Source organism: Semicossyphus pulcher, unplaced genomic scaffold (genome assembly GCF_022749685.1).
Source record: "Semicossyphus pulcher isolate SPU_LCO1_2020_fin unplaced genomic scaffold, fSemPul1.0.p SCAF_11, whole genome shotgun sequence".
NCBI classification, from domain to species: domain Eukaryota; kingdom Metazoa; phylum Chordata; class Actinopteri; order Labriformes; family Labridae; genus Semicossyphus; species Semicossyphus pulcher.
The window spans coordinates 9,766,538-9,788,095 of NW_027211615.1; the positions used below are offsets into that span (position 1 = coordinate 9,766,538).

Consider the following 21,558-nt stretch of genomic DNA (forward strand, 5'->3'; position numbering starts at 1 on the left):
CTTGATTGCGGCTTTTGTCCTGGATTAGAGCATCAAATTGACTCATACACTTCAAGCGAATTAGGCGTAAAATGTAACTCAGCTTAATGTTCATTTAAAGACATATGACAATTTTTGGTTTATAGTCCTAATTTAATTGGTCTCAGCTTTTAATTTCAGAAAATGCAAAAGCGATGGTCCAAGCAGTGCCTCTGTGGAGGAAAAAGCAGCTATATACATTTAGGGATTTTATTTACAAAAGAAAATAATACTAAGGGTTCACTCATTAGCTTTATTCAAAGCTAATAATAATTAGCTTCATTTTAGGCTAATCAGTTTATTTATTTGTTGGCCTTTATGAGCTGATAGAGTTTGTTCAGATGTCCACTGCCACGGAAAAGGTTAGTGTCAGTATTAAAAACCTTCAGATATAACATTCTTTTTGACTAAATAAATTAATAAACAGCTAATAAGTGCAGTTTTTTGTTTCTGGTCACTTATATTTACAAATGCTAAATTAATGCCCTGTTTTCTCTATTGAATCTGAAGGTTTCCGTATTAGGGCCTCATAACAATGTACAAATACATGTTTAAAGCTTACCTTAAAGTGGCTTTATCATTGTGTTTTAAAACATAAAAAAGTGGTTTGACCTTTAATGTCTACATGAAAATTTCATTTTATTTTTATATGGCAAATTGTTCCTCTAAAATGTATTCAAATGACCCCAATTTTTATGGTAGTCACAACAATGTTTGTCATTCCCTTTGCTCGTGCAACGACAGGCTTAATGCAGCATTAGGTTGCAAATTGGCATCAGCAACAAAAGCAACCTCAGACTTCTTTATCACTGCCTCAACCCCCCCTATAGTCTGTATTGTACTCACTGTTAGGTAGAGATAAACACTCCACGTGCTTATAGAAACAGGTGTCAGGCTTCAGGAAGACACACACACACACATGCATACACACACGGTTAATTATTCATCCACTCACTGAAATGCTGACATACACACCACCCTGCCTGCAGTGTCACTTTAGCCTACACAAGAGCGGTTACTGTCATAGGCACTGATGGAGGAGGGTGCATCTTCAGAGAGGCTGAGGAAGAAGTCATACTGGAGATGGACATGAATTAGGTTATAACTTATGTATGATTATGTAATACCACTGATTTCGTTCAGCTTGTACTACAACATTAGAGGAACTCGTGATGGATTATATAACCTACATTAGTTTTTTATTTAACAGAGCAAATTATGATGCAGATGTTTGTGGGCTGTAATTAAAAAACACTGTCCACCCAAGAGGTTTGATGTTTTTAACAACAAAACACTTCCTGTATATTTCTAAAGGAGTATATCAAAATAGAACTTGCCTTCGTGTTGTCATATTAACTGTAGCTTTTCCGAAAATGTCTTTATCTGGATTTTGTCATTGAATTACTGTTTTGTACGAGTTGTGTACGATAATGGGTATTTTTAGTGCAGTTGCTGAGTGCTTCACATAGTATCAACATTTTCCCCCAGATGTGAACCGTTTATTTTAGATATCGTGCTAATAATAGTCTCCAGTGATAATTTTCCATACGGACGCTGCTGCGACTGTTTCTACGATGGAAGAAGCGAGTGTGGACGAGTCCATTTCACGTGTGGGGGGATTTAAAGTACAACTCATAAAGTACAACTCGGCAAATTCTAATAAAATACTTTTTAAATAATGGATACGTTGACTTTTGACACATATTCTTACTCTTTATTGTTTTAAGTTGTGCTTACTTCCCCAGCATATGAGCGAAGTGTTTTTACTCGACTTAAAAGAGAAAAGAAAACCCTTTGGTAGTAACTTGGTAAAGCCGGATGAAAACCGAGCTCTGTGCCACATCTTCCACTGAATGATAGAGCCGCTACCCCGGGAACTGGAGGCAGGAACGACTAAATAAGAACCTAGCTTAAAAAAACTCAGTTTGCGTATTTCTGTTTAACTTCATATCTTTTTTTGTTTTTGTCCAACAGTGCCAGTACCTTGAAAAAGTCCCTTGAGCATCTTAAACGGCTCTCGCTGGGGATTTTTAAGAGTTTTATCCACAGGAGGTGGTGATAGGTTAGACTACTGTTTAGTTAACGGTTAAGTTTGGGGTGTTCGTGACGTCAGAAAGTGGCAAAGTGGGTTTAGCCGAAGTGTGGACTTTTGAACCGGAAGACTCGTAAATAACCGTTACTCCTGTAAAAGAGGTAAGTTTACATCACTTTATGGATACAGTCGAGGTTTGTACAGTTAACGTTACTGCTCCAGTGGTGTGTCTGCCATTGACTAATGTGGTAATTTCCCCGAGTCAGAGGAGGGTGTTACAGGGGCTACACCCATACATGACGAGCCTACATCTCACCTACACTTTAGAATATGTTAAAAATGTTTCAGCCAGTTGTTTGCAGACTAAGAAGTGCACTTTAAACCAATACCATTAACTTTTTATACAGTGTATGATCAATACAAGTAGCTTGAAACACATTATATGTGATATACAGTATATGATATAATATGGCAAATGTATCCATAATAATTAACTATTCAGAGCTATGATCTGTTCTCCACCTTCAAACAGTTCTTAAATAAGTAATTATTACAATATTTGGGTTGTATTGTTGTTATGATTGTTTTGTGGGAATTATTTTGTCTTGTTTTGAACTTGTGTTCATGTATTTTTTTCCCCCTCTGGTCTCTTTTGCATTACAGTTTTTGAGCTCAATATTATTCCTGACTGAATAACAACAAATAACGTACAAGTGCATTTTTGTAACTTTGAATTACAGTGTGCACCAAATAAACAATCATTTGCAGAATGACAGTATGATACGTTCGTATAATGAAGATATGATTCAGCTGAAAGTCTATAAATGATAATATTCAGTTTTTGCCAGCTACTATTCACACTAACAGCTCTGCTTTTATTCTATCTCACACTTTTTTTTTGACAAAAAGACTGCAGCCAACATGTGAATACTGTGTTTCCAAAATTAAATAAGCCCACTCACTAGTTGAAAAACATTCTTAAATCAATGGTTAAAAAGTAAAGATTGTGCAGATGATGCATGATGAGTATGATGCAGTTTTTTTATTATTCAATTGTTTTTAAACCAACAGCACATATTTGATGTACACGCACTCACATAAAACGTTCCTGTTTCTCTTGAGTCTCGATATATCTTCTGCCCTGCGTGTGCCCTGGATTGATAGTTACACCGCCTCCCTCTCGTAAGCCTTAGCACTACTATCCTGTTGCCTTGACTACTGGTGTGTCAGGGGACTTCATCCTGATCCTCTGTATGATTTTCTCTGACACTAGTTCAAGGAGACTGCCGTGAAGCAGAGCTGAAAGCAAGAATAACTGGAGAGCTCATTTAGTCTTTTTCTTCCTCTGACACTGGACTGACTCCTCACCCACCTGATGCGGTCGCAGTTATCAGTAGGCTGCAGCGCTGCTCTGCTCGTACGCTGCCCTACAGGGTACGCACACCACTAAAATAGGAAGTCTGCTTTCTTTCTGTGCACTCAACCATGTCAGTTTGTTTGATTTACATTCCATTGAAAAGTCGACAGCATGAAAAATGTTTTCTCTGTCCTGTTTACGTAGCGTTTAGGTTGGGAAATGTCACGTCTATTTGGGGAAGTAAAACATTTCTAATTGATTAGCAATTCTTTTTTAGGCCTTGTCATTATAATTTAACCTACTGACTAGATATTCTTTTGATTAATCGAATAATCATTTGGTCTATAGAATGCTAGACCATGCTTAAGTTAAAATGTCCATTTTAATGTCTTGTTTTGTCCAATAATCCCAGATAATTAGCCTAAAAAATCCAGTTAATATTCACAGTTTAGAAGCTAGAGCCAGTCTTTTCTTTATTTCATGATTACACATGAACTAAATAGTTATCTGTATATAATATAATTTTAATTTCTTTATATATTTGGATGAACTTTGACTTCAGTTGTCCTTTGCCGTACCACCAGTTTGGCTGCCCAAATCCCTCCATTTACATACATGTTTCTTACCACACCCTTCATCTCTTCTTTTAATAGAATTTGTGAAGTAATGAGCATCCGTTTAATCGAAGAAAGGCTTCCTTTGTAGTGACAAGCCATTACCCAGGAAATGAGGTGGACCCCAGAACTGCAAACAGCAGTGAAACCGGCCTGGTCAGAGGTTTACAGGGTCTCCATGTAGCCTTGGGGAGGGGGGGTACATGCTGGCTGCACTGGAGCCTGTGTGAAACAGTCTCATTAGGCAGGGAACCCTCCGGAAAAAAAGTGGACCAGAGAGAACAGGGGTAGGGGGTTGGGGACAAGGGGAGAGACTGTTGCTGTATAATTGAGGGGAATCTCGAGGGGCTGTTATGTATCAAACAACCAGCGGAGACTGCATTACAACTTATTCTGCAACTCTATGCGAGGGCAGCGTGATTCTCTCTGCAGAGGAGGTCTAGTGGTTATTTCTGACCACATTTCGAAACATTTTCCACTGCGGCGAGTAGCAACTATGAAAAAAATGACACAAGAATTGCTCGCTTCCCCAGCTGTGAAAACGTGTAAAAATTCCTGCGATGTTCCAAATGCAGACCTGCAGACACACACACAGGAGAAACTTATATATGATAAGCACAAGGAAGGGAACACACAGCTGAATGCACAGTGTATTAGGGCATGTTAAAATCTCTGCCCTAAAGATTTGCTTGATCAAATGCCAGAAGATCGTTTTCAAACTTTGTTTCTGTATCCTGAAAAGAAAGTCACTGAAATAATATGGTTTTGATTACAGTCCCTAATCTATGTTTTTGATTATATTTGTACTTTTAAGGCTAAGAGCTCGAGGCTTAGTGGAATCTTCATACTCATTTTGCAACCCAAACATCTTTAATATTGTGTTACTTGAACATAACAGCCTCTCGACAAGAGTACACACTGTTTTCTTTCTCCTCTTAGATGCAAACTCTTAATATAGCCTTAGAGCTTCCTTAAATATCATGGCAGCATTTTTCAGTCTTCCAGACGTGAATATCGTGGAGGGGTTTTTTTTATGTTGCTTTGTGTGTTTAAGGGGAATAAATAGCAACGCCCATATTTATGTCTGCTCCAGCTCAGCCTGCACACTGAGCTGTCCTGGAAAAGTCCATGTGACCCAGAGCTGAGGAGGTGCTGCTGCTTCCTCATCCTGTTGTATGTTAGAGCGGAAGGACAACGGTCAGGCCTGCAGGGCACTGTGTAATTTATACCACAGCCCTGTTAAAACAGAGGCAGAAGACGGGGCATTTCATATTCTCAAAGTGGCCACGTTACATTTATAAGCTTGCTACAAAGTGGGAGAAAGCACCACAGAATGATATGATACAATATTATGTTATTGTTTTATAATGCAATATATGGTTCGTGTTGTTTTTTAAAACAGTATAATTTGTATGTGTTTATTTTTAGCCTGGCCAGCACTCGGCTCCAGGGACAGCAATTTTAGTCTGTGAACGGCTCAGTACACTACTTATGTCAGGGCTGAAATATCTCGACATTTCTTTGATGGATTGTCTTGAAATTTTATACAGACGTCCGTCGTGCCTAGAAGATGCATCCTAATAACTTTGGAAATGTCCTTATTTGTCACCTAGCTTCAGCAGCAGCTCAAGGCGAAATATTTCAACACTTTGGCAACACTTATGCAATTAGCATGCTTATATTAGCATTTAGGTCAAAGAACCAGTGTCTCAAGGGTTTTTGCTCATTTTCTTCCAACTCTTCCATAAGAAATAAGAAAATATCTCGAATCAAATATTTAAAGTAAATATTTAAATCTGGAAGATTTTCATGTAAATAAATGTCTGTTAAGTCTCTATCTATCGCTGAATGAGCTAACACAATGGTGATTGAGCCTATGGCCCACTGATGAAAGCCTTTGCATTTGCAGTATTACAGACTGGGTGTCTGTGGCCACTTCCGCAGAAGACAATCACAAGCAGCGCCCAGTTAGTGACGTGTTTTCCATCACCCAGCAGTGGTTGGTCTGCCAGAGAGGGAAGGTGGAGCTAAGCGGCTGCTTTTCCGGTCTCTGCAAGAGTTGCGAGTAAACAGTAATCTACTATGGCTGAACAAACAAAGAAAAGATGGATGACTACAGATACAACTTCAAACATAAGTGAAAATACAAAGAAAAAGAAACAAACTCGACGCTCAGATGAAGGCAAACAGTCTGAAAAGGAAAGCCACGTGTACTCCCGTGATAACCATTTATCGCCAAAGGTGCCACCAGAGAGAACACCACTGAAATCTTCTTCGAGCGATTGCCATTTTCAAAATGGTTGAACATTTTTACCCTCAATCATGAAGGAATTAAAGCGGCGATAGGAAACCTTGGGCAACACAGAAGCCTGTGTTAATGTGTTGCGCATCTGGTTTCATTGATTTCTTTTCCACCCATAAGTGACATTGTTAAGAGTTTGTGTCACTAACTGTTAATCAAACCTGCCTGCCTCTCATGTTACTCTGCAGCCTGGATTAATAAAACCGCAGGAAATTACACCCATGTGCCAATTATAAGAAACGAGGGCGTCCGTGTGTAGGAAAGACCTCATCCAAATTCACGCTGCGCTCATTTGTTCGTCGCCAGGAGAAACAGGAGAGATGGGATTTCAATAATTGAAAACGAGAGAGAGCGTGGGGATAATGCGTCTCTCCATCAGATAAATTCATTATCGGTAACGTAGATGAGTGGAGGTGCCATTCAGAGGGATTATTATGTAATTGAAGCTCAGGTATTAGCGAAGCGGCTCATGTAGTATAGCTGGAAATAATTGTTCTGTCTATGTGTCATACTTTTTTCCATTCTTTCTTCCTCCCTTCCCCCGCACATCTCTCTTTCTGTCCCTCCCACACACACACTTTACCAGATACATGTTGTAAAAGATTGGCTCAGGGTTTGGCCAATTTCTTACTTAGATTTCAAAATAAAAGAGCAGCAGTCACATGATTTAGCTGTTTTTTGTGCAGACCGACCAGGCTTATTTTTGTCTCCTTTTCTGTTTGTTTCTCTGCACTTTAACCTCACATGAAATACACATTTGAGCAGGAAACCTCCACCACCTCTTGTTAACTTAACAGTATGCAACCTGTCAAGTGGCATAACCTTTTTGTTTGCCTACACACCCATGTTATTCTCTGCTTTATCATTGTGTTGCATGCACACAGTCTCCCCTCTATTATCTAATATGCTGTCTTGGTTTTGTTCTGGATGTGTCGTATTTATGCATCCTCATATCCCCAATCATGTAGCCCCGATTACATGAATAAACAGAATATCACCAAGGAAACAGAATGTAGACAAACCACAGGAACTAAAGGTGAATGGGCCCAGGTGTCCGAATGCTTCAGTGTCCTCGCTTGCGTTGGTATTTTTTTGCCATCATTAGTGTTTGTCTTCAGTCCACCTGCTTAAAATCAATCAGAATATTCATTTTGAAGTGCGGCCCTCTCAGTAACAACAGTCAGGATGAGCCCGGCTGTTTAGAAAGTGGTTTTATTGTGAAAAACAAAGCCCCAGGACACTTGTCCCTTCACCATCCACTGAAGGGTCGATAAATTAACACCATGCCTGAGGATTCATACTGTATCCACGGAGACCAAGCCACCCCCATCACTCACACATACACACACGTATTGAAACCTCATAACATCTGTAATCTAATCTCTATTTTTCTCCTATTTTTGGGACTCTTGGCTGTCTGGATTTATCTCAGCTCGATCGTCTGAGGAGCATCTTCAGCACCTGTTTATGATGAAACACTGCAGCAAGCTGAGAGGAATTATTGAGCCGATGAATCATTTATGGTATTCATACAAGGATATTAATGAGGATTGTTTGTCTCCTGCAGGAGCAGAGAAAGCAGAGCAGCCAGCGACGTTGACAGAAAAGGCACAGTGAGAGTGGAGAAGCAAAAACACCAGCCCAGGTATCTGCCCACCTGAGAGAGCTGCATCATGGGTAAACAGAACAGCAAGCTGCGGCCCGAGGTCCTGAACGACCTGAGAGAAAACACAGAGTTCACCGACCACGAGCTGCAGGAGTGGTACCGCGGCTTCCTCAAGGACTGTCCCACCGGCCACCTCACCGTGGAGGAGTTCAAGAAGATCTACGCCAACTTCTTCCCCTACGGGGACGCCTCAAAGTTCGCCGAGCACGTCTTCCGCACGTTCGACACCAACGGCGACGCCACCATCGACTTCAGGGAGTTCATCATCGCCCTGAGCGTGACGTCCCGCGGGGGGTTGGAGCAAAAGCTGCGCTGGGCCTTCAGCATGTACGACCTGGACGGGAATGGGTACATCAGCCGGGCAGAGATGCTGGAGATAGTTCAGGTAAGGACACACTGTGCACACAGTCCCAAATCTAAAAAGTATTTAGTTTACTATCACATTAAAGACAGAAGAAGACAATCCTTCCATCGTAGCAGGCAGAACTGAGGAATGTCTTATATATTTGCTTGTAAAGTTGCTGAAACATTTAACAAATTGTGAAATAAGTGTTGATTTTTTATGTTTTTAATCTCTCTGTCTAATGACTGTTTTTGGCTCTGAAGTCATCTGCAGGTCTGATTTCATAAGATCCTTCCACCTCCCATGGTGGATGCAGGCTGCCCTTTCTGTATTTTCTTATCACTGTGGCTATATTTACTTTTCCAATATGGTGAGCTGAGCGGCCTGCAGGGCCATATCAATATTGGCTCAGTCCGTTGTGTTTGTAGATACAAATGAATGTAAGAAAAAAAAAAAAGCATGCAAAAGCATCAGTCCTTTTGTAACTGCAGAAGCCCTTCCTCACATAAAATGCGCTGACCTTTACATGGCCTGAAACTTGTTTATTTTTAGCAGACACAAAAAACACATTATAGCCTGTCAGAGTGGCCGGCTACGAGTGTAACAAGCAGGATGAGCTGTAGTTGCCAGAGCACCGTCATTACAAGGTAGCAACAGAAAACAGGTCAGAGCAGTTTGATGACAGATGTTCCAGATATGGCAGGTTGGAATTTTTTTTTAAATATTTACTGCATGAAAACTTCACACAAACTAAACGAACCCACACTTAAAAGCATTTTTTCTTACAGGCAATCTACAAGATGGTGTCATCAGTGATGAAGATGCCTGAGGACGAATCGACCCCAGAGAAAAGGACAGACAAGATCTTCAGGCAGATGGACATCGACAATGATGGTAAAAATTCTGTTTGACTTAAAGGGGCCTTATCTTTTGAATGGCTATTCTCATAGTATGCATGGGTTGCAAATTTTTTGGATGTTTATTGTTGAAAGTGAAAACTGCATAATTCCGTGTTTTTCCAGAATGTCATCTTTAAAAAGGTCGCCTCTGTAATGAGCCGTTCAGAACAGCTGCAGGTTTCTACGTAGAACCTCGCTTTCGCTGAAATTGACTAATCGTCATTCACCGTCATTCACCTCAGGCTGCCTTCTTGCACTAGCTTGTAGCCCAGTCGTCAAGATTTCAACTTACCATTCTAATACCTCCTGGCAAGTCTGGCTCGTATATATACAGTTAGTGTAGTTGTAAGCAGGTCCAAATGATAATGTACAGTGAGGTGGTCGTTATTGCAGAAATAAACCGTCTTTCCTAAACTGAAGGGGGTTATTTCCCAATAATGACCTGCTTGCTGTACATTATTCTACTTATTACACAGCTGCTTCCTGAAAAACTAAATATTGAGTCAAAATGGATTTTTTAAAAGGATGCCAAATTTGACCAATCAGGAGCCATCAATCAAGTGTCCATGTAATAGCCATGTAATAAGTGTTTATTAATATATTTTTCAACAATTACAAAAACTACTCCTGTGGGGGACTATAGATTGAGGCTAGTGTATAAACAGATGATGAATGATAAGGTATTTAAACACAGTTGTATTAATAACATATAAGCGGATATTCATGCTTATAAATGCTTAATAGTAATTCTTGCCAGGTACCGATAATTTTTAAAGTGTACTGAGTAATGCACAACCATGCACAAGCTCTATGAGTTAGAAGAAGGGTTAGACTCCTACACTCGATGCACCATGAATAAGTGTTGTAACATATCATGTAAGGTTAAATTAAAGTTATGTCAACGTCTGTAACACAAGACACGTTGGACACACAGGAAATATAGAAAAAGGCCAGAGGAAAAAAGAGCAGGATCATATAACAACATGACGTCACACGAACACGACTCACAACATCATTAACAGGCTTTTGCATCCGAGCCTGCTGCGCCAACTCAGTGCCAGCGGTTTGACATTTAGTGTGAAAAGGTGACACAACATGCATGTAAGATGTACTTACGCATTTCCTGTCTTACTGTTCTGAAGGTTTCTGACGCGTCACCACTCAGTCAGATATTATTAAGAGCTGCTTCATACAGCAGCGGGCAGCTCGCTTTGTTTTGAGCAGGAGGTTCGGAGAGGCTGAAGGTCAAACTGTGCGTCTCAGACTCAAGTTTTATAACACAACGTGGTTCCACAGACCAGGCCTACGGCTGCTGCTGCAGCGGGTGGTGTATCCACTAAAACTCAGTTAACCCTCCTTTTAATGAAATCTTCACAGATGCTGTGTGACATAACAGTGGGGGTGCTTTTTAAGCACTCACTGGTGCACTGCTGCATTCTTTTCTTTGCTATAGAATAGTTAAAATGTAAGTAAAGCCACAGGAATATGTTACTGCAAGTGTAGTCCGTTTTATCTTTACTTTCAGGAACTACCTTTCTGGTATTTTTATACTCTTATAAACAACATTCATTGTTGGTATTTGTAATATTGATACATGTATTAAAAATAGTTGACATTGTTGACAAAGAGCGAATCAGTACACCTGAAAAAAGTTGAAATTATATAAAAATAGCACAACAGCCCCACCTGCTGGTTGTTGTGACATAACAGCGATAAATGACTCAATCATTTCCTCTTAAAACTGTTTATCGTAGTTTATCTAAAATACGATGCGTCCTCCTCTGTACTTTGGAGGTGCAGTGATTATATGCAGACCTCAAAATGAACCTCAGCAGCTTTTCAGTAGATTTCACAGAGCGCATGCCGCATGATTCACCTCTCCTCCTTCACACCCTCCCACTTCTGCTGACTGTGAATCTTTTTTGGGTCTCTGCTTCACAGGTAGATTGTCTTTGGAGGAGTTCATTAAAGGTGCCAAGAGCGACCCGTCCATCGTCAGACTGCTGCAGTCGGATCAGGGAGCCTCTCGTCAGTTCTGAGGATAGAGACTTTGACAGACGCACACACACACACTCTAAAACACAATCACAAAGCCACATCCATCCAGCTTTAGCGGCTCGGCTGTCATCGCATCCAAACTCAACAGACTATGCTTTCGTTTTAACAACACTCCTTGTCTTAATGTTTACATTAATGGATGCTTCTCTTCGGTCAATGTGGCTCCTTCTCTGTGGACTCTGACGTGCTTTCAGTTAAAGGAATTCCTCTGTATCCAAAGCTCACCTTTAAATACCTTTCCTTCATAAGTGAAGTGCCATATGTATTTATACTGACTGGATCATGTGCAAGTATTATGATTCAAATAATATTACACTAAGAGGAAACTCATTTTATCACTTTGTATAATTTGACTGTGTTGAAAAGTGGCTCATTGTTGCTCAGAATATCAACTGCAGTTTAACAAGTTGCTGTTCTGAACAGCGTCGGTATTGCATGCGCTCAGTGATCGGCGTTTTCTGGTATTGTAACAGTTTACGTGAATAAGGAGGCCGTGATTGTTTTTAATTCCTTTTTATTTTTGTAACAAAAATGTCATTTTGTTTTCACACAATTGAAATAAAGTCGTGTAAGAAAAATCTACACAAGAAGTCCCACAGTATCCCCCTGGTCCTGGACAGACGTGATGCAAACCCACCAAGATTCACACTTATTGGTTTAAAAAGAGAAAAAACAAAAACATTTGTGTTACTTTGACAAGTCCACATCTTAAAATAGGTGCTCGAGGGCGGCTGAAGAGGGGAACAATGTTTGAAAAAGACTTGAATGACAAACATAAAAGCCACATTCAGACCCTCCTCCCTCTTCTCCTCAGCTGCAGCTTCTGACGTTCAGCAGGTACGAGAGTTCACGCCGGGGACACGACACACATGCCGCCCCCCCCTCCCTTCTATCCCTCCCCGCGTGACAGACAAAGATGATGTGAGAAACTGCAGGTGTCTCTCGTGTGTCTTTTCTGGAGTATTTCAGTAACTGGGCGACCGGGCCTCCCATTCGTCCACAGGAGAGGGGAGGCGGGACGCGCAGGATCAGACCAGACCGGATCAGAGCGAGCCGGTCTGGATCAAATCCTGCCCCGTTTGGGCTCATAACTCATCCTTCTCAAAGTCGTCGTCCAGGTCTACGTCACTGAGGTCGTAGTCCTCCTCCACAGGAAGCTGAGGTTGACAGGGGATATAAAATAAAGACAAACTGTCAGCAAAGATGAGAACAAGCAGGAAATCTTTTACTGCAGCTCATTTATACAACGGCACAAATGCCACGTTTTAAGACCTTTAAAATGTTGCTTATTTTTGCCTAAAACACATTAACTTTGGTCTCTACTGTGAGACAAATAACTACAGAAGCACTCTGTTAAGAAAAGTAATGTATTTGGATTTGTCGCACACACTCCCGCTGTCATTACATTGCATTTGTGAAAGTTTGTAGTGCAGAGGCAGCAAGTAGCACGTTAAGGTTCTTTGCATTAAATTGGGCAGACACTGTAAGAACTGAGCCCCTTTCTACCCCTAATTGAACACCCCCTACTAATTGCACTAAAGGATTAAATTTGCTGCTACATTTATTATTGGACCTGCAGTCTGAGGCCATGTCTACACGTACACAGTTTTTTTTCCTCCTTCGTTTCCAAAAACCCTGTCCAATCAAAAGTCTGAAAAATCTATTGTTGGAAGACAACCTGGCGGGCTGCAATGGGGCATCGAGGAAGAGGGACGAGTAACTGTACATATATGTGTAAACATGTAAAAAGTCCTGTTAGGAAGGTTAGAAGCATCACTGTTTTTGTCACGTTCGTCATTTTGCAAGGAATGTCGCCTCACAGAGAAGATAACAACACACAGACGTCACGAGCCAAAAACGCTGTTTACCCCATCTACACGTCTCCCTGGAAACGGAGTTTCTAAAAGTCTTTACCCTGGCCAGAGTTTTACAAAAGATCCATTTTCAGTGACCTAAAATGGCGTTTGTGTGCGGACGAAAGGCCAAAACGCAGCTACGTTTTGAATAATACCCGTGTACGTGTAGACATGGCCTAAGAGGGGTCAAGAGGGCTGAAAAAGCACTTGAATGACCAAAGATCTGTCCGTCTACGGTTCGTTGGATTTCTGGTGTCTGGATATTTTGACTGACTTTCCTGCAGTTTGAGCGGCTCCAGGGACATGTTATTAACTCCAGTTAGCTGATTTGAATATTTAGTGGAGTAGTATTTTTTATGTTGTGGCTAAAATGTCTGGAAATGTCTCATGTATCATAACAGATGTAAAATAGGACTTGATGCAGAGAAGAAGTACTATACTGACTGCATCTTCTCAGGCATGTGCACAACAGTATTTAACAAATGCATCCTAAACAGAAAGAAAAAAAGGAGGGGGAAATCGCTGAATATGAGACCACTGTGATGCTCCCACTCACCTGTCCATCTTTGCCGTCCCAGGGCTCAGCAGTTTGAATCTTGGGCATGACCCCGCCTCCCAGTGTGGAAGTTGAACCGCGGCCCACAGACAGCTCCCTGCAGAGAAGACGAACCACGTCAGCGTCATCTCAAGCATATTTTTACTCTCTTAATAGATCAGGTAACACCTGCCGCCCTCCTACCTGAGGAACTCATGAATGCCAGATTCACTGAAGGAGCCTCTGAGCAGAGCAAACTTCATCTTTCGTGTGTTGATGGCGGCCATGGCGGGGTAACCAAATCCACCGATACCCAGAGCGGCCTCCAGCTCCATCTGAACTCCGGCCTCAGCCCACAGCCAGCTGAGAGAGAGAGAGCGGGCTGTTAGTTGCAGTTATAATAAGTCATTTAAATAACAATCCATGTCTGTTCTATCATCCTTACCCCCACATCTTCTTCTTGTACTTGTCAGCCATCTTCACCATCACGTCCAGGTAGCCGTTCCTGCCTGATGCACCTGTAAAGATATGAGGACAGTAGAGGTGAGTGATTGAAGTATAATAATACTGTATAAAATGATGTTCAGTGTTTTAAGATGCAACAATTAAGGTTTTTTAAAGGTGAAATTTCAGATCTTTTTAACATGATCGGAGTCAGCGGGGTGTCTGGTCTCACCTGTGTCCAGGATGTGTGGCAGCACACCGATTATACACAGCTGACTGTCCTCACACGTCTTCTTCAAGATGTCTTCACTGAGGATCTGAGAGACAAACATTTACCAAGCACACTGCGTTATTCGTGAATTCCCATTAGATCATTATGTAATATTTAAACAGACATTGTTAAAGCGCAATGCTGTTCACTTCTGCTTTTCTGGGTCTAATTTTTGGGAACATTTTATAATTATTTCAGAGAGTTACATAACAGAATTTTGTAAAAAAAAGTGTTGATTTGGTCTAAATGTCTAGTATTCGTCTGGTCAAACATGTTAGCTGTCAACACTCATAACACAACAGCCAATGTTTAAGTGTCAGTGAACTGATTGTAACATTAAAATCACTATTATGTTGCTAACAGAGCACCAAAACATTTAGCAAGCGTGACAGCATCATCTCTATAGAGGCTTACTGTTTTTATAATCTAGTGTTATACCAGCAACACAAAATGTGAATGTTTATTGTGCGGGTATGATTGTACACAGGTGGACTGACCTCCCGCAGCTCAGGAGGAGCAGCGTTGTCAGAGAACAGATCCAAAGCCCTCTCGATGATGTCACCACGAGAGCGACCTCCTTGGTAATCTTCAGGCTCCTCGCCTTTGCGGAAAACTTTGATGGTGGGAAATCCACGGATCTAAACACACAAAACACATGCGCTGCTTCAGTTCTGCAATTGCCTGACATTCACTTACATGTTGATATTTAGAAAGGGACTCTGTACAGGAACATATACTTAACCAAGACTATTAAAAAGGTTTACGTCTAGCAGTGCTGGGTCACACTTTTGTATTACTCTTACTTCTGTGGTCTAGTAGTCAGAATTGTGCACCGATGCACCACGGTGACTTATGGATTCCTACTCACCCCGTAGCGGCCGGACACGGCCTGGTGCACGGTAGCATCCATAGCTCCGAGGTGAACTTTGCCCTTGGTCTGCTCCTTGACAGCTGTGGCTGCAGCTGCCCACTCAGGCTCCAGGCTGTTGACAACAGAAGGGAGCAAGGGTTAGGAAAAAAAGTCACATGATTATAACATATAAACATAATTAAGTCCATGTTAGAGAGTGATTGATTCCCCCGAGGTTGTATTTGCTATAATTAATATTTTGTGATTGAAGAAAGCTCCATGCTCCGGTTGATTATCAAATAACTGCACAATATACTACTTTTGCTATTGTTATGGTTTCCGGGCGCCAGCTTGTTATGTTGCTGTGTTTCACTGTGGTTCTTTCTTCCTTGTTGTCAATTAGGGATGCTGCATCGACTACTCCGGAGGGACTCCCCCCCCTGGGCAACGCCTCCGGACCACACACCTGTGATTCTGCTGTTTCAGGGAAGTGCACAGATATCTCCCACTTCAGTAGACGAAAGTGAAAAGACATCTGTGCTTTCTGAATTACTGACTTCTTAGGAAAATATGTTGCACACTGGATTCACAAGGGTGAGGAAAATGATACCTCAGGCTTTTAATGAGGAGAAGTTTCTACCAAATAGTTGCAGTTAGCTGTGGATTATCAGGACTAGCTGGGACAATGTTTCCAGAGAGAAATACTGTTGTTTGCAACTTGTCACCGCTTATACCAACATAAACAAATCCCATTAACCTTTGTCGTGTCGGGGTGGCAAATATCTGTGTTTTTAGCTGGGATTAGACTGTCAGGAACTAAACTCACTTTTTGCAGTGTCCACACCAGGGGGCGAAGAACTCCACCAGCCACACGTCATCGCTCTCCAGCACCAGCTTGTCAAAGTTGTCATCAGTCAGCTCCACCACGTCCTTCTTGCTGCCGCCGCCGCCGCCGCCGCCGCTCTGCAGAGAACAGGTAAGTGTTACTTATCCGTGTTCAGTGAAGTGTTTCCAATTTCAAATAACTGCAACAGCAAGCCTGGACGCTGGACCTACCTGTTTGCTGTAGCCGGAGCTGCCAGACTTGCCGCTCAGCCGATCTTTCACCAGAGCGCGCAAAGAGTTCATGGCTCCGTCCACGATGGCCTGACTACTGCGGCCACCTGAAGGGGGAAGGGCATGCAGAGGTCAGTCATTGCAGCCACAAACCACATATGATTATTGAGGCTTTAATCTGCCTTCAACAGTTAGAAAGTTTCCAAAAAGGCCTCGCAAGAAAATAAGCAATTATGCAGATTAAGAGTAATTATTTTTTAAAGATTAACTTCCCAAATTAACTTGATTTAAGTTCATTTTTGTGTAAAGTCACCCATATTTAGAGAGAATCTATGTGTTACCTTGGTACTCCTCTGGCTTGTTCTTATTGGCTCCAAAGACCTTGATGGTAGGGAAACCTCTGACGCCATACTGACCACCCAGTGACTTGTGCTGATCTGCATCTACGGCACCGATCTTGACGATACCCTGAAGGAATCAGGACAAACAGGTTGGAGTGAGCAGTCTCAACTTTTATACACAGCATGCCGGTTAATCATTTACCTCACATAAAATCTGTGAGCTGTTTCTGGAGGTGCAATGGATGAGCAATGACAAGGTGCAAAAGCTGCTTCAGTGTAAGAGAGAGATTTGTCAACACACAATGTTGTTCAGATAAATAATATAAAGGGTGATAACTATTTGGAGGAAAGCACATTCTATGAAATAAACAGTGAGTCATTGTTTTTTTGTGTGGAACAAAGTTAATATTATTCATTAATATTTGACTGTAGTCCCATATCTGCCCACGTCTCACGCCAGGCAGTTTTTCTCACTGCTGATTTTCAAACTGTTCAACATTTTAGCTGTGAAACCAGAGCTGTTGTCTTTTGTCTAAAATGATGCAAAGCAGTAAAATGCAATACTCTGAACTGATGTGTTTGTTGTAGCTGAGTGAAACGAACAATTAAACCCTCTAGTGCTCGGTGATTACAGAGTAATTGTTTCTTATTTCTGCTGTCAACTGTCTACTGAAAGCACATCATCACAATCATATCGTCACATTGCCAACAGCAGTATTGACTTAAAATAGGGATGCACGATATTATCGGCACATTACCGGTATCTGCAGATACGTAATTTTTCTGCCGATAAAAATACGCTTTAGTTACGTCTAAATGCTCGATGATTCCCTAAAAAAGCTTGGCTAATATTATCATGTTATTTGAAAGAAAATTTTACATACAAATAAATATGGCATTTTGTACATAACCAAAGTAGTTTTCTTATATTGCCCTGTGAATGTGTACATTTAAAAAACTTTATTGTGTTATTTCTGCATCTGCCAGTGGGCCACTACAATAAGAGAAGGCATGATATCAATTCCCCTACAGGGGAGACTTTTGATGTTCTCTGCAATGAGGTGGAAAAAAAAACATGTGCCTAATATATCGGTATTGAAAATGAAATATATTTTGCATCCCTAACTGAAAATGTTCTGATCATAGATTTTGTCACCCCTGTCCAGCCCTTATGAGACGAGTAACATAAACCGAAAACATAAAACATAAAACAAACATGGTCCGTCAGTCTAACAGCCTGACTTGTTATAAATGCCTGCAGGCAGACGTTTTGTTTACCTTGAGGGCAGTGGCCGCCTTCTTCCAATCAGGAGTCAGACTCTGACAGTGGCCACACCTGTGACGATAAACAGTGGAGAGGAAGAGAGTCAAATATTTGATTAAATTATATTATTTGTAGTATTATTATAATATTATATTCTGATTTTACAAAAGACATACTTCATTGGTCAGAAATAAGTAAGAATATAAAGATGGTAGAGAAACAGTATTTAAATCTACATGTATTTCATTTAGTTTAGTCCTTCAGTACAAGCAAAATACATCACACATATTTTTCACCTGTATTAATCACAATCTTAACACATCCAATGAATATTTAACAACTTTAATATACATATACTTAAATTGTGCACATCTCAGTTGGCTACTTGTTGATCACAGAAGTGATTTTGTTTCCTCCTGCAGCAGTCCGAGTATTATTGAGTTCAAAGTTCTCCAGATTAATGACACTTTTCAAGTTGGTAATCAAATATCAAATATGGCAACTTTAAAAAAGAAACTCCAGTAATTTCCTGTTTATTTAAGCTTTTTATTTGTTGCATTGATTGTGTGTATGCATTTAGTCTTCCTGTATATATATTCTAAGTATACTTTGTTTTTTATCCTTCTGTATAGCACTTTGCATTGTGCTTGCATTACACATTTAACTTTAACTGCAATCCAAAGGAAGGAGGAGCTGCCCGCTTTGCATACAGATCTCCACAGCCTCTTCGGATCATGAGGTAAAAGTTTCACAAACGTCACTGAGTCAATGTGTTATAATACAATGTGATCTCACGAATACTATATTTGCACTGTGCCAATACTTGGTGGGTCTGAGGACACTTGTTACAATTGAATAATGGCCACCACAGTTGCATGGACTCACCAGGGAGCGTAAAACTCAATGAGCCACAGACTGTCACTCTGGATCACCTCTCTGTTGAAGTTGGAGGGGGTGAGCTCGACAACATCATCACTGGCTGAGTAAAAGGCTTGGACAGACAGGACCAGCGAGCAGCCCAAAACTCCTGAGAAGGAAGATGGGGAAGAGGGTTTACTCCCAACAATGTGATCTCAGTGTGTGTGTGTGTGTGTGTGTGTGTGTGTTCAATATAATAGCTAGCCAGTACTGCTAAAAAAGCAAAGCACTGAAAGGACGGCTTAAATCTACGTAAATACAATTTGTATGCATAATTACTGCAAAATTGTGCTACAGAAAGTGAAACTGATGTTTATCAATTCATAGATTCAACGATAACAGAGGCCTGGCACTGGTTCTGTGCACCTAAACTTAGCAATGCAAGCTAACTACAGTAGCAAAAACGCTGTCAATTCACTTTACATTAACACATTCACTAAATAGAACATTTTCGGAGAAGTAGAAGAGTTGTTGTCTTTTTCACTCACCAAGTAAAAGCGGTCTCATGATTTTAGCTGCTCTCTGCTCGTCTCCTCTGTTAGCAACACACGCAGGCTGCTGCCGCTGCGTCTCCCACAAAAGTAGATCGAAAAATCTCACCGTGGCCCGCGCTGATTGGTCCGCTGGCGGCGACGCTGCGCCTCAGCCAATTAGCGTGCGCCGTGTAGTTTACAGCGCCGGCACGCTGAGGAGAGAGGAGGCAACAATCACTCCAAGGAGATGCAACAAATGTGGTAAGGCTGACTCAGTCTAACAAGTCAAATGATGAAACGTACACCCAATGCAGACGTGTATCATGTCTATATTGGTGTATAACCATCTTTGGTACATTGAATTACACATACGCCTACTATCACACAGTTTCATACTTGTTTTTCTAATGCAATAAAGTACAAAGTGGGCTACCTATAGCTCCTGTTGTGTTATCATAACTTCTATGGCAATGATAGAAGTACTAAGATAACGTAAAAGCAGGAATAATACAATGAAATAACTACAACTAAACTTTTTTGACGAATGGACAGCTAGATAAAAAGAAGAAAGATATAAGACGTTAAAAGAACAAATGAAGCCTGAGAGGGTGACCAAAAGCAGTAAACACAGACTCATCCAGAAAGTATTGCAATGCAATGTAACTAAAGTATCCCAAAACAGGAAGTCATTATACAGTCAAATGGCCTTTGTCAGTGCTGTAAAACGATACTACTGGATATTTACTGATGCAATAATGTGTAACAGTTATTTAAATGCAAAAGCCAGTTGAACAGTCTCACACAATCTGGAATTGTTAGGTCAGTTTTAGCAGTCAAATACTGTAATGGAGTAAAAATGTAATAAATGCCTTTAAAATTGAGTGCAGCAGAAGTATAAAGTAGCATACAATGGTATGTACTTGTGTAAGGTAGAAGTATGTTAAAATTGTTCTTGTTCTTGTGAATACATTTTATCACTAGATGCCACTGATAAGCAAAATGTAGGTGGGTTAAAAATATAAAGAATATTTCGGTTTCTCAGATTTAATCATTTTAAAATGACCTTTTTTAAAGCTACCAATATAAACCAAGCCCAATGTTTTCTAGTATAATCTTGTAGCAAAACTATAATAAACTAAACAGGATATAGCTTAATCCAGTGTTTCAATTCACTCTACTGCATCGCAGCTTTTACGTCAGATGTTGCTTATTGCTTTAAGAATTTATAGTAATCTGTGACACAAACACTGGACTTTATGGCACTGTGCATGATCACAATCCTCAATGGTTTGCACCATCTTTTCAAACATTAAAATAAAAGTCAAAAGGATACTGTAGTTTAACGATGTTGCCACTAGGTGGCGACAAACAGCAAGCCTAAGCTCAGTTGACTTGCTGTAGGGTCAGTCTGTCTGCTAATCAATAATTCAACATGAGTTACTGCAGAACTGGTCTGATGAACTCAGAGAAGAGGTTGTAAAAATATCTCATTTTGAAAATGTATATTTTAAAACCGGCCCATGGCATCAGGAGAACAAAATCACGCCACTGATGGCACTCGTTCTTGTACTCCCAACACCATCCCTGTTAATTAACATCTCCTCATGACTATATTATATATGATTTAAAACAAACTAATGTTGATTGAGCCCATTCTCTGGCAGATTAGGTGATCTATTCTGTTCTTGTCTGAGTTATTAGTTGATTCCCTATAATACATTCAAAATGGATGATAGATGATGCGTCTATTTATCTGGGGGATCGAAAAACACTTTATAGGCTTTTGTTGTGAATCGAGGATGATTTAACTGTTGGTGTGGCGCTGCATGTTAATCGATTACCTTTGACTAATCGTTGCTCTTCGACTGCCAGGGAAAACCCGGCGGAATGAACGTCCCTGATTTCCCTGTTTGCTACTTCTCAATTCATTACATGCCGCTGAGATTTATGATCCGCTGCGCCTGGCTGCACTGCGCTGCGTCAAGACAGCTGCAGACACGCAGAGCGCGACCGGAAGTAAGGGAGGTAGCTTTAAAAATAAAAGCACAGGGTGGCTGGATTATGTGGACTTGCTTCTTGGCCTAAATTTGATTGAATATTAAGGAAACGTTGGATAAACCTTAAAAAAAGATTAAGTATTTTAGTTTTTGTGTTTTAGCAGTACATATTTTTTAATGAACGGAAAGTGTGCTGTTGTTTTGATTTAGATGTGAACCTACTAATCGCTAAGTCTAGTTTATCTAAGTATTTGGCAGTTCAGG

At 40.7% G+C, this 21,558-nt stretch overlaps 2 protein-coding genes across 2 annotated transcripts; one reads left to right on the forward strand and one right to left on the reverse strand.

Moving 5' to 3' along the window:
- The first annotated feature begins 1,891 nt into the window (after nt 1-1,891).
- On the forward strand, nt 1,892-11,881 carry hpcal1 (hippocalcin-like 1). Its single transcript, XM_069685508.1, has 4 exons — nt 1,892-2,211; nt 7,891-8,374; nt 9,121-9,226; nt 11,173-11,881. Exons 2-4 carry the CDS (start codon nt 7,997-7,999, stop codon nt 11,268-11,270), a joined length of 582 nt encoding a protein of 193 aa, XP_069541609.1. The 5' UTR covers nt 1,892-2,211; nt 7,891-7,996; the 3' UTR covers nt 11,271-11,881.
- Nucleotides 11,787-20,603, reverse strand: pdia6 (protein disulfide isomerase family A, member 6). Its single transcript, XM_069685499.1, has 13 exons — nt 19,313-20,603; nt 18,792-18,933; nt 17,921-17,978; nt 16,643-16,769; nt 16,302-16,408; nt 16,072-16,208; nt 15,264-15,378; nt 14,893-15,033; nt 14,357-14,441; nt 14,126-14,198; nt 13,885-14,043; nt 13,702-13,798; nt 11,787-12,446 (listed from the first exon to the last, which is right to left on the reverse strand). Exons 1-13 carry the CDS (start codon nt 19,329-19,331, stop codon nt 12,375-12,377), a joined length of 1,332 nt encoding a protein of 443 aa, XP_069541600.1. The 5' UTR covers nt 19,332-20,603; the 3' UTR covers nt 11,787-12,374.
- Between the last annotated feature and the right edge of the window lie 955 nt (nt 20,604-21,558).